The sequence below is a fragment of the Elephantulus edwardii genome, unplaced genomic scaffold, assembly GCF_000299155.1.
Source record: "Elephantulus edwardii isolate Elephantulus edwardi_28Jun2011 unplaced genomic scaffold, EleEdw1.0 scaffold00178, whole genome shotgun sequence".
Classification (NCBI taxonomy): Eukaryota; Metazoa; Chordata; class Mammalia; order Macroscelidea; family Macroscelididae; genus Elephantulus; species Elephantulus edwardii.
Window position 1 is genome coordinate 2,898,515 of NW_006399928.1, and position 12,821 is coordinate 2,911,335.

The 12,821-nt window shown below is 46.2% G+C and overlaps 1 protein-coding gene across 3 annotated transcripts in view; it reads left to right on the forward strand.

The window, feature by feature from the left end:
• Nucleotides 1-402: 402 nt before the first annotated feature.
• Nucleotides 403-12,821, forward strand: part of DLG3 (discs, large homolog 3 (Drosophila)) — a 163,456-nt gene continuing 151,037 nt past the window's right edge. Inside the window, exons 1-9 of one of the 3 annotated variants that reach the window (XM_006895964.1) lie at nucleotides 403-1,081; nucleotides 4,306-4,356; nucleotides 4,736-4,860; nucleotides 5,104-5,273; nucleotides 5,563-5,699; nucleotides 6,030-6,174; nucleotides 7,187-7,346; nucleotides 9,657-9,813; nucleotides 11,716-11,818. In XM_006895964.1, coding sequence (XP_006896026.1) covers nucleotides 725-1,081; nucleotides 4,306-4,356; nucleotides 4,736-4,860; nucleotides 5,104-5,273; nucleotides 5,563-5,699; nucleotides 6,030-6,174; nucleotides 7,187-7,346; nucleotides 9,657-9,813; nucleotides 11,716-11,818 — 1,405 coding nt within the window. In that variant the 5' untranslated portion in view covers nucleotides 403-724. Of the gene's footprint in view, nucleotides 1,082-4,305; nucleotides 4,357-4,735; nucleotides 4,861-5,103; nucleotides 5,274-5,562; nucleotides 5,700-6,029; nucleotides 6,175-7,186; nucleotides 7,347-9,656; nucleotides 9,814-11,715; nucleotides 11,819-12,821 lie in introns of those variants that run through there. The other 2 variants (XM_006895965.1, XM_006895966.1) reach the window with 2 other exon arrangements.

Genomic DNA, 12,821 nt, shown 5'->3' on the forward strand with positions numbered 1-12,821 from the left:
GGAGAGGTGGGCAGGGAGAAAAGTGCAACAATGAATGAATGGAAATCCAAAGTCTCTGAAAATTTTAATTGAAATTAATAATAAAAAAATAAAAAAAAGAAGTGGGTCGGGTGGAGGATGGGCTGAAGCTGAAAGTACAGATATAGGGTATTAAATTATTCTATCGTCTAAGCCCCCTGCCCCCAACCTATGATCGGTGGTAGTCTTAAAATTCAGGAAGCTAGGAGCTGATACTGGGGGCGACATTGCTTCTGTTCCTTTAAGAAGCCACTGTTTAGCGTTCCTGCAGCTGCTACCACCACTGCTGCGCCCGACTCTGCACTCTGATTGGCTGGAATCAACAGAGAAGGGAGCCAGAGAGAGAGAGATGTTCTTGACTCCACTCAGCTCCATCCTGGGGACCAAAGCAGAAACGGTCAGGTCCTCGCAGCATTGTACCTCTGCTCAGGCTACTACTTCTTCATCACCGCTGGGCCTGGGCCCAGGAGCCACCACAGGCGACACGGAGCCACCAGTGCTGGAGGGGGAGCCGTGGGTGCGAGGCAGCGTTGGGGCAGAGGCCCCAGGACGCCCGCCTGGCCCCAGGCCTCGCTCTGCTAGGGTCCCCCCACGGGTACCCCCCCCTTCCTGGTCTGAGCATTGTGAGTGTGCCCGGGAGTCTGGCAGCAGTGGCAACGTGGAAACCGGCGTGGGCTGGGGAGTTCGAGCTACAGGGGGCAGTGTCATGCACAAGCATCAGCACTGCTGTAAATGCCCTGAATGCTATGAGGTGACCCGCCTGGCAGCCCTACGGCGCCTCGAGCCTCCTGGCTATGGAGACTGGCAAGTGCCGGATCCCTATGGTCCAGGGGGGAGCAATGGGGCCAGCACAAGTTATGGAGGCTACAGTTCCCAGACCCTTCCCTCACAGGCGGGAGCCACGCCAACTCCTCGCACCAAGGCCAAGCTCATCCCCACTGGTCGGGATGTAGGACCAGTGCCACCTAAGCCAGTCCCAGTCAAGAGCACCTCCAAACTCAACGGCAGTGGCCCCAGCTGGTGGCCGGAGTGCACCTGTACCAACCGGGACTGGTATGAACAGGTATGGACCAGCGGAATGGGAATAGAAGGGCGACCCATGAGTATTGGGGAATGGTGACCTAGAGGCTTGGGTGCAATAGAAGTGTGGACCCTAAGCCCTAGCATTGCAGCTAGGCAAGGAGAGGTGGTTGGAAATGTGATTCTCTCTCTTATCCTCTCTTTCTCTGTGTGTACCTGTGTGTGCATTTGGAGGGGATTGTGAGGCACATGTGTCAGGGAACAGAGGTATCAGAGGGGCAATTTTTTATGTGTGGGGAAATTGGATTTGTCTTAGTGTAGGGGTTCAGCAGTGCCTCTGTGTCTGGTAAGGGTTGGGAGGTTCTTGGGGACTGTATGTGGTATTTGTCTCCACAAGGAAAGAGGAGGGGGCATGGTGCCCTGCATAGGGGAAATTTATATATGTTATGTTGAAATGTGTAGAGGAAGGCAATGGAACTTCTGTGAAGCAATGTAGAGGAGCCCATGTGCCTGGCTTGCTGAGCCTCATTCCTTGATACCATGAATCCTTTTTCCCTCCCAATCCCTTTGTGTGTGAATTTGCACATAGATATGTGGGATGTATCTCTGGATGTGGAGGTGTCTCTGTAGATAAGGCTGTGGGGGTATAGATGTGTTTGCCTGTGTGCATTGTTACTTGCATAATTGTGAGTGTGAGTGTGTGTGTGTGTGTGTGTGTGTGTGTGTGTGTGTGTATACGGTGTCCCTGGTGAAAGGCACCTGCCAGGCAGGAGAGGAGAGGAAGAGATGAGAGGCACATTCTAAGCAAAGCTGATGGATTACTGAGGACACTCTTTTGTTCAAATATCTCTGAAGTGTTTGCATGTTGCAGGAAGGTGTACTGAAGCAAGCTCCTTTGATCCAAACCAAGGATGGTGCCTGGAGCCAGGAAAAGGGAAGCTGCCCTGGTGCAGGGACTAGTCCTAGTGGAACATCTCTCCCTTGGATACCCCTTTATGCGAGGAAGCTTGGCCCCCTAACCTGACTTGGTTCAGACTGTGAGCCCCCTGGGTACCAGTTATAATTCCGGTTTCCACTCCCAGCCTAGAAAATGCCAGCTTAGAAAATGGAAGATGCATCTGTGGGAGAAGCAGCAAAATGGAGGCTGGGCTGGCAAAGCAAGGTCCCTGGTATATAATGTGAAGGGTTTGTCTAGTTATCTGCCCCTGTAGCCTCCAGGATGGAGAGAGAAAAGAAGGAGGCTTTGAGGTCAAGGGCAGGTGCTGACTGCCCCAAGCTGGTGGTCATTCTGGCTATACTCCATCCTCCTCTGGGAGTAGGATGTGTTCTTGCTTGAGAACTAAGGTGGGGACTTCCTGGGGAAGGGAGTCCTCAATTCTGGCCTTCTGTCTGTCTACACTTTGTATATCCCATGTCTCTTGTCTTAGTACTTCACCTTTTCCAGGAAATCTTCTCTCCCTCTTTTACCTTTCTGCCCTGGAGCACTCCCCTAGAAAATACTCTCTAATGTTTGTTCAGCTGAGAAACAGGTGCCAGTCCCAGCATGGGTTAGTTGGTTAATGTTCCTTTGCCAAGGCTGATCTCTGGATGGTGCCTGCTCTTAGGAACAGTGTACTTGAGTGGAGAATGGGCTGGTAGGAGCCTCTGGGTTCCACTGAAGCTGGACTTGAGTCATGGACTGTCAGATGTGGGTACGAATGTAACAAGAGTCACGTATGTGTCCTTTGACTTGTTTGTTTGTGACTTCATGTAGTTTTGGTTGTAGGGGATGGTCATCAGTTCTTCCTTTTGGGATTAGAGACCAGGATGGGATTGCAGATGGAGTCCTCCTGCCAATTATCAGGATTTCAGAGCATAAAATCCTTGGAACAGGCTCAGAAATAGTAGAGGCATGACAAACTATTCCTCTTTGTCCCTCCTGGTTTTATGTATGTTTGTCTGTGGAGCTTCTCCGCCCCCCCTTCTTCATAAAGTCAAAGCTTCACGGGGTGGAAGTGGAAGAGAGAATAGAGTAGGCACACTGAGAAACCCTTGCCCACAGTTTTCAGCTTTCTTTTCTGAGAGGAAACCAGAGGGAAAGAAAAGGCAAAAGCCACTGTAGGAAGAGAAATATAAGAATAGGGGATGCTACAGTGCCTGGGGAAAGATACAAGACAGCTACTAGTGATGAGAATAGGAGCCAGGGAGCAGATGCTACCTGTCTGTCCAGAATCACATTTTCATTTGACAAATAACCATGTGTGCAATTTATATATGAGGCCACCTCTGTGAGTTGATCAGAACAATTCACTATTTTCAACTCCTTTCCTTGCCACTCCTTCCTTGACATGTTGAAGGTCACAGGCCCTCTTCCAATCAGTTTCTCCCTCATGAAGAACATGAAGAATCTTATCCATTCTGTTCCTGTCCCTCCCTGACTTTGCCTCTGACTCTTGACTTGATCCTAGCTAGGCTTTTTATTCTGTGAAATATGAAGGGTAATGATAAAAAAATAATTATAGAGAATTCCCATTTGAGGAAAAGGGTTACTAGGGGCACAGAAAGAAGTATCAAATGAGAGATCATGCAATACTTTGAAGGAGGAAACTTTTCACTTTCTTGTGAGCTTTGCTGGAGGAAGGGATATATGTGAGCAAAACTTTAGTAGCTTTGTCAGCTTTCTTTAGTCAAAAGAGCACCTGGACAACTAGATTCTAGCCCCTGCTCTACCACTAATTCCCAACGTACCCTTAGACACCTCTCGTATCCTCTATGGGCCTCATCTGTAACACTAGGGAGTGTGAACAAGATAGTGTTTGCTGCTCTTCTAGCTTTGATGTGGTAAGGTTCTATGATCTTCAAGTCAGGGAGAATTGTGGTTCAGAATGGTAGAGAAAGTCTCTGTCCAAGTCACTGAGTGCCCTCCTATAGATACTACATATGGCATGACTTGTTCACCACGCTCTATCTCTGCCATCCCTCTCAGGCCATCCTTGAACCCATCCTAGTGAACCCTGAGGCTCAGTGAATGTACAGTGGCCAACTCAGCCCCAGACAGTTGAGCTTCCAAACAGGCAGGTTTGGCTTGCTGTGGCTGGAAGCAAGGGCGGGGGGAGGTAGTGTCTTCCTTGGGACTAGCCTGTTTCTATGTATGACCCATAGGTGTCCTGGGGTAGATTTCAGCTTTTCTATTCTATGAGGGTTGGGGTGGGGTGAAGGCAGTTTAGCCAAAGACAAATGGCTAAAGGGTTGGGACGCACTCAGGGAACTGCTTATGTCTTTCCCTAGGTGAATGGCAGTGACGGGATGTTCAAATATGAGGAGATAGTACTTGAACGGGTAAGTTGGCCAGTGGGGAGAGAAAATGAAGGGAAAGAAGGATGCAAACTAGGAAAAGGGAGGTCTCTGATTCTTGGTTTCAAGACTTATAGCAGAACCTGCATCAAGAGGCTAGAGAAACAGAGATTGAATCACTACATAAATTAATCAACCTAACAATTATTAACTGACTTTGCTCATTGAGGCCTGGGGAACTGGGTAGGGAATGCCAAAGCTTCCATCCCAAAATGAATAACATAAGTTGTTCATCTAGTTTCTGACCAATGTAATCCTGTCTGCCATGGCCTTTCTGAGGCCTGGAGAACCTCCCCTAGGAAGTAGGGGGAGATGGGTCCCTCTTTGCTTTCTGAATGAAGAGACCCTCTATTCCCTTCTATAGGGCAACTCTGGCTTGGGCTTCAGCATCGCAGGTGGCATCGACAACCCCCATGTCCCTGATGACCCTGGCATCTTCATTACCAAGATCATACCTGGTGGAGCTGCTGCTATGGATGGGAGGCTGGGGTGAGATGGTCTGAAAGCAGGGTAGAGGCAGCAGGGACAGGCTGCAATGAGGGGTGGAAGGGCCATCTGGCAGAGGACCTCTCCATCAGATCTGGGAGGGGGAGGAACAGTGGGAGGTGTAGGACTGAAGAGAGAGGGAAGGGGATGTTGAGAGGAGAGAGGTGGAGAGAAGGGGGAAAGGTAGGAGAGGGGATAGAGAGGCGGTGGTACAATGTAATTAATGCCTCTTGGTTTCCTCTGCAGGGTGAATGACTGTGTGCTGCGGGTGAATGAGGTGGATGTGTCAGAGGTGGCGCATAGCCGAGCTGTGGAGGCGCTGAAGGAGGCAGGCCCTGTGGTGCGGTTGGTGGTGCGGAGGCGACAGCCCCCACCTGAAACCATCATGGAAGTCAACCTGCTCAAAGGGCCCAAAGGTGCGGCTGTCTGAGTTCCTATGTTCTGTTCAGAGCTCCTGGCGATGCATCTTGGCTGATCCCATAGGAAGTGAAAGGGAATAACCTTAACCCTTACCTGTTCCCCTATTCCAACTCACAACTGTCTTTCTTGGTCTCAAGTCTCACCTTTACTAAAGTTTGAGACCCTTGAAGGAGCTCCTGTGAGTTCAATGAGTTGGCTGGAGGGGGTAGTGTAAGATTTTTGATTGAACGAGCTCTCTAACCTCTTCTTGTGTCATCTTCCTACTCCCTGTTGGCTCCTACTCAGGCCTGGGCTTCAGCATTGCTGGGGGCATTGGAAACCAGCACATCCCAGGAGATAACAGCATCTACATAACCAAGATCATTGAGGGAGGTGCTGCCCAGAAAGATGGACGCCTGCAGATTGGGGACAGGCTGCTGGCAGTAAGACAACCTTCACTATTACGTCTAAATGATAGGGTGAGGAGGTGGAGTTCCAGCATCCTCTTACTCCACCTGAACCTCACTTAGGGACTAGGCATCATGAGGGATTTTAAGAATATCATCTGTATCATGGTTCCCTAAACCCCAATACTTAGTTCTTTCTGTGGATGATAAGGTGGGAGCTCTCTACCTCCTACTTCTCTGCTCCTTATATCACTTTACTTGGACTTCTATTAGATCACTGTTGAATTTCATTCAAAGGGCATGCCTTATGGTTCCCTAGAGAGACCTTACCCTCTCCAGAAGCTAGCCTTATACCTTGTCTTCTAGGTGAACAATACCAATCTACAGGATGTGAGGCATGAGGAAGCTGTGGCCTCACTGAAGAATACTTCTGATATGGTCTATCTGAAGGTGGCCAAGCCAGGCAACCTCCACCTCAACGACATGTATGCACCCCCAGACTACGCCAGCAGTATGTACCATCCAACTCTCTCAGTGACTTGAAGACTTTGCCCCTTAGGTTTTGGAGGTGAAGAAATTAATACCCATAAAAAGTTGTAGCAGAGGATTAGTGCTTAAAAAACAGTTCCAATTCCACCTAGGTCTGTCTCATATAGCCTGGTGAATTTGGACAAGTCTTTTCACCTGGCTTTCATTTTCTTTTTGGCAAACAGGAGTTAATGATATATGCCCTGCTTTCTTTGTAGGACTCCTACAAAGATCAAATAAGTTAATAGACAAGAAAACCCTTAAAAAACTGTATGAGGCTATAGAGATATGAAGCATTATTATTTTTCATATTTCTAGCCATGCTTTTCTTTGTAGATTGCCTTAACTTCAGCTCTAAAACTCGCAGGAATGAGCCTAGGACTCAGAAAGAGACTGTGAAGGAGGATCCTTGAGTTGGGGGTGGGGATAGGGATGAGGGTGGGTGGGGTGGGAGTGAAGAAGAGAAGCTTGAGGAATTGGCATCCCTTTGTGTCCTTTGAAAGAAGCTTTGGTGACTTAATGGTAAAGAGTTGTACTGCCAACCCAAAGGTATGTGGTTTGAATCCACCAGCTGCTCTGTAGAAGAAAGATGGAGAGTCTCCTTTTGAGTGATTTACTGCCTCTGAAAACCCACTGGAGGGCCAGCTCTGAGTCCATTCTGACTTGATGGTATATAACAACATAATTGTCATTTGAAGGGAGCTCTGGTAGCCTAATGGAGAGGGAGTTGGGTTTCAAACCCAAAGGCGCCAGCTACTCCAAATCCACCAGGGGGCTCTTTGGAGTGAAGGATTGTGAGGAAAATAGTCAATCTCCTCCCATGCAATTTACAGCCTCTGAAAACCTGCTGGAGGGTCAGCTAGGAGTCAGCTCCCACTGGAGGGAAAATAACAAGTGTCTTTTGGACTTGAGATGAAGTGTGAGGAAAAGTCCTTGAAGGAAAAGGGGGTAGACTGCATGGAACAATCTCTGAACTTTCCTTTTCTTGATTCTAGCTTTTACTACCTTGGCTGACAACCACATAAGCCATAATTCCAGCCTGGGTTACCTCGGGGCTGTGGAGAGCAAGGTCAGTTATACTGCTCCTCCCCAGGTTCCTCCAGCCCGTTATTCTCCTATTCCCAGACACATATTGGCCGAGGAGGACTTCACTAGGTAAGATCCCACCTTCAATTCCTCCTACCTCAGGATGGAGGAGGAAAAGAATAAGTTTCTAGTCATCCACAGGCATCATTATAGTATGTAAAAAAAGATAAGGTCCTCATCACTCCTAACTGTGGGTCTGAGGCCCTCACTTAGTCCTTGGGCCCTAGGAAGGGACTGAGTTAGCAGCAGGGACAAATTCTGCTTATAGGTGGTCAGGGGCAGGGGGGTGCTGAGTGTGTGACTCCCAAATTTGAATGTGGAGAGAAAGGGCAAGGTTGAGTTGCTAAGGAACTGAGGAATTGGGGGCTATAGGGTTTCTTGCCCAGAGTTAGTTGCAATCCTCCCTATTACGTTCACTTCAAATGAGAAGAAAGTAGTTTAGCCTATGGGGCTGGCAAGTCTGGAGGCCTCTTAGTCCTACCCCACTCCAATGGTGGCTGCTGAGGCAGTGGCAGCTGTGGAACGGGTCAGGCAGGCCAGGATTCTGGGGGAGAAGTTTGAAGCCTGATAGATTGCTGGGCAGACTGCCTTGGAGCTTGGATGGGTAGGAAGACAGGATAAAGCCTGAGGAGTCATGATAAGGGCATACAAATTTTCAGGCTCTGGCTTGACCCTGGACTTAATCTACCTCAGCCTCAGCCTAGGTCTTGCCACTTTGCTACCTACAATCTGAAAGGGATACAAGGTAGGAGGAGTGAAGGATTGTGAGGAAAAGCATTTGGAACTCCAGGACAGACCCTCCCAACCATGAAGGAAGTGAGAAGGGAAATCTTGGATTTGGGACTCCTTTGATGAAAGAGGCTTACAAAAAGTGGAGATGGTGGACCAGGGGAATGGACTGGGAGTCAGGTTGTCTGGATATAAACTTGTGGCTACGTATTCATCTACTTGCTCTCACCTGATACCTCAGTGACCATATACAGAGGGGGTTTTTTTAGTTTTATTTTGCATGTGATTGTTTTCCCTTCAGTTAGGCTCTGAAGTTCCATATGGGGACCTAGTATTTATCTTAGTCTCCACATCACAAAAAAGGGTACATGGTGGTAGCTGGTAAATAAATATACTTATTTATTTAGGAGGGCTCATATTTTAGTGGGTAGAATTTTGAGATGGTGAAGAAGAATGTGTAAGCACACTAACTGGCAGCACAGGAAAAACCACCAAAGTAGGTTCTAAGATTTAGTCTCTAGAGCTAATGGCAAAGATTTGTTCCTGGGAGAGGGTAAGGGTCTAGGAAAATTACTCTAAATCCTCAGAAAAACCCAACCCAACCCACTGCTGTCTAGTTGATTCAGATTCATGGTTTCTGGAGCTGTAAATCCTGATGAAAGATTACCCAGCTTTCTCCTGAGGAACAACTGATTTAAATTGCTAGAGGGAGGAAGACTTATTAACAACCTGCAATATGCAGATGACACAACCTTGCTTGCTGAAACTGAGGAGGACCTGAAGTGCTTACCGCAGAGGGTCCAGGACTGTAGCCTTCAATAGAGATTGAAGCTCAGTATCAAGAAAACAAAGATTATCACCACTTTTGGCACCACAATTGGCAGCATCATGACAGACGGTGAAGAGACTGAGATTGTTAACAGCTTCAGTTTGTTTGGCTCCACAAACAACATTCTTGATACAAGCAGCCAGGAAATTAGAAGATGAATTGCATTGAGAAAGTCTGCTGCCAGGGACCTCTCCAGAGTACTGAAGAGCAAGTGTCAGTCTAGAGACTAAGGTGTGCCTGATCCAGGTCATAGTCTTCACAATTACTTGCTATGCATCAGCATAAGAAAGCTGGACAATGACTAGGGATGATAGGAGAATAGATGGTTTTGAGCTGTGGTGCTGGAGAAGAGTATTGAATAGACCACAAAGAGAACAAACAGGTTCGTCCTGGAGAGGGTGAAGGAACAGCACAGGAGAGAGGACCCTCAATGAGATGGATTGACTCAGCGATTGGGTTAATGGGGGTAGATGTGTCAGAGACAATATAAGATTAGCTCAGAATAGAGCAGGATTCAGAGCCGTTGTACATAGGGTCATTATAGTTGCAAGCAACTCAATAGCACATAACAACAACTGTTTAGTTAGCACAACATCTAATCAATTATGGCATCAGGACTTCTTACGGTCTTAAGAAGGAGGGAGAGAAAAGAATTGAAACTTGGCACTTAGCAGAAAACCACAGCCAAGCACATTTCAGAAAAGGACAGCGGAAACAATATGTTTCATAGGGACTCAAGTATGTCCTTGTTATAAACTTGTCCACACATTAACAATAGTTTACATCTACATTGTCCCTGTCCTTCCACTCCTTTTCTCCAGAGAACCTCGCAAGATCATCCTGCACAAGGGCTCCACAGGCCTGGGCTTCAACATTGTAGGAGGAGAGGATGGAGAAGGCATTTTTGTCTCCTTCATTCTGGCAGGAGGCCCAGCTGACCTGAGTGGAGAGTTGCGGAGGGGAGACCGGATCTTATCGGTGAGGAGACGATAGAGTGGTGGAAAGCTGGGAGTTACGCTAAGTTTGAAAGAGAGGAGAGGAGACCATATTTTATTTTCTCTAAAGACTGTTTCTTGAGATGGAGTAAGGGCATGAACTGGAGAAAACTTACATTATTTTACATATTAGTGAGGGACAAGGAACAGTATCAGGCTCACCATTAAGAAAACAAGTATCTCTTGCTTCTTAACCCTGATAGGTACTTGAGCGACACAAAAATAATGATAGGTAGTCTTCAACTTACCTCTTGATGAGCTGCTCTTAGAACTATCTGGGTTTTTATTGTTGATTTGTTGGTTGTTTTTGTGTTGGGTCTACGATTAAGTTAGTAGACCAGTATTGATCACTGTCAGTGTTGAAAGTCAAAATGGCAATTCTAAGTTGGACAATGTTCAACACTATTGATATACAATTGAATTTTGCAGGTGTCAAAAAGCCATTCAGACTCTAATGTCATTGACACATTGATGCTGACTTCATCATGTTGTTGTATGTTGTCAAGTCAGAACCGACTCATAGATGACCCTCCAGCAGGTTTTCAGAGGCAGGAAATCACACAGGAAAGATTGCCTATCCTTCTCCAGCAAAGCAGCTGGTAGATTTGAACCATGTGCATTTGGTATTGCAGCGCAGGCATATTAAAAAACCCTGAAACAACTGCTGTTGAGTTGACTCATAGCAGTCTTCCATGGGGTTTCCTATATCTGTAAATCTTTATGGGAGCAGTTTGCCAATCTTTCTCCCAAGGAGAAAGATTCAAACAGCTGACCTTTTGGTTATCAGCCTGATATGTTACAAACCGTGCCACAAGGGCTTCTTTGAATAGTCCTATAGCAGAAGAAGATTGATGCTTTTGAATTGTGATGTTGGAGTACTGACTATTCTTAGAGGCAAGGATGATACTTCATCGTATACTCTGGACATGTTGTCAGGAGGGGCCGATCCTTGGATAAGGATATCATTCTGGGAATGTTGGAGGGTCAGAAGAACAGAGGAATACCCTCAATGAGATGGATTGACATAGTGACTGTAACATTGGGCTAGAGCATATTGGAGATCATGATGATGGAAAGTTTGGATCTCTTGTTCATAGGGTAATTATGAGTTATAGTTGATTTGGTGTCACATAAGAACAGTATAGCATGATCATATTGAGTGTTTTCTATGATCAGAAATATCAGTTTTTAATTTGAAACAAAGTTGTTAAAGTTTCTTATACTGTAATACCTACACTGCTTATTTTCCCAGTAATATGTCTAGCAAAAGAAGTCATGCCACTATATCTTCAAATCCAAAAAAGAAGGTGAGGAGGGCTCTAGGCATAAAGATTATTAAAGCTTATGCCTATAAGAAGGGGGTTCTAGTGGCTTAAGGGTAAGAATCCACTCTCTAATCCTGAAGGCACATGGTTCAAATACACCAGCTCCTCAGAGGGAGAAGGATAGGCAATCTCCCATGTGATTACTCTGGAGGGTCAGCTATGGGTCAGTTCCAACTCGATGGTACACAACAACATAATAGGAAGGAAAGTCAATGAAATATATGTTATGTATTAAAATTTATGTATAAGTTTGTTTTTGATCTGTAATGTTTCTAATATCCAAAGTCAAATACTGATGATAAAAGGCAATAATAATGAAAACTTTAAAAATGGAAGCATTCTACTTATATGAAAACCAATTTATAATGGAGTCTTTGGGATGTATGTCAGAGATTACTTGTATAGCATAGAAAATGTTATATCCTTTAGTGCTCTCTCCATAGTGAGAAAGACATTCCCATAGAATTAAAGATGGGCTACCTATCTCACTCTCCTCACTAATAGGCAAGAGGACTCCTTTCTTGCTTTGTGAATAGCTTATAGTTTCTCTCTTCATACAGGTGAATGGAGTAAACCTGAGGAATGCAACTCATGAACAAGCTGCAGCTGCTCTGAAACGGGCTGGCCAATCAGTCACCATTGTGGCCCAGTATAGGCCTGAAGGTAGGAGAAGGGAGGGTAGGAAGAGATGATTTGGGGAGTTTATATTTCTACTAGGAAGCTCTCGTGGCTTAATGGTAGGGAATGGTATTGCTAACACAAAGGAATAATACGATTTGAATCCATTAGCTGCTCCATAAGAGAAAGATGGATGATCTCCCATGCAATTTACTGCCTTTGAAAACCCACTGGAGGGTCAGCTATGGGTGGGTTTCCCATTCAGTGGTACACAAGAAAAACACATTTCTACTAAGGAATGCTGGTGGCCTAGTGGTAAGGAGTTGCACTGCCAACCCAAAGACTTGAGGTTCGAATCTACCAGTTGCGCAGTGGGAGAAAGAGGGCACTCTCCCATGTGAGTTACTGCCTCTGAAAACTTGTTGGAAGTCACTTATGAGTCTGTTCCAACTGGACGGGACATAACAACAACATGCTCTACCAAATATAACACAGCTATTTGACCAGGTCCTGTCTACCCAAATGCACTGATCTCTTCCTCTCTTGTTTTCATTCTGGACAGAGAGGTTGGTTGAGTCACCTTGAGAGCATCAATCAGGCTGTGCGTAGAGCCTACTGATCAAGGTTGCAGTTCAGTTCAGCAGAAGGACAGCAGTAGGCAGGAGCCTACGGAAGTTAAGCGTAGAGATTGGGCAGGTTGGAAATAGAAGAGGGAGATGCAGAGCTCAGAGACTAAAATCCTGAACTCTTTGCCCTGGAATAGAAGAGGGGTAGCTATTATTGGTTAGTAGGACCTCTGCTGTCAGCAATCTCTCCAAAGTACTGAAGAATAACAATATCAGTCTGTAGAAGACAAATATTCTCACCACTGGACCAATTGGCAGTGTCAGGATGGATGGCGAAGAGATTGAGATTGTACACAGCTTTAGTTTGCTTGGCTTCATAGTCAACAGTCTTGGCACCAGCAGTCAGGAAATCAAAAAGCGTATCGCAATGGGAAAGTCTGCTGTTAGGGACCTCTCTAAAGTATTCAGGAGCAACGGTGTCT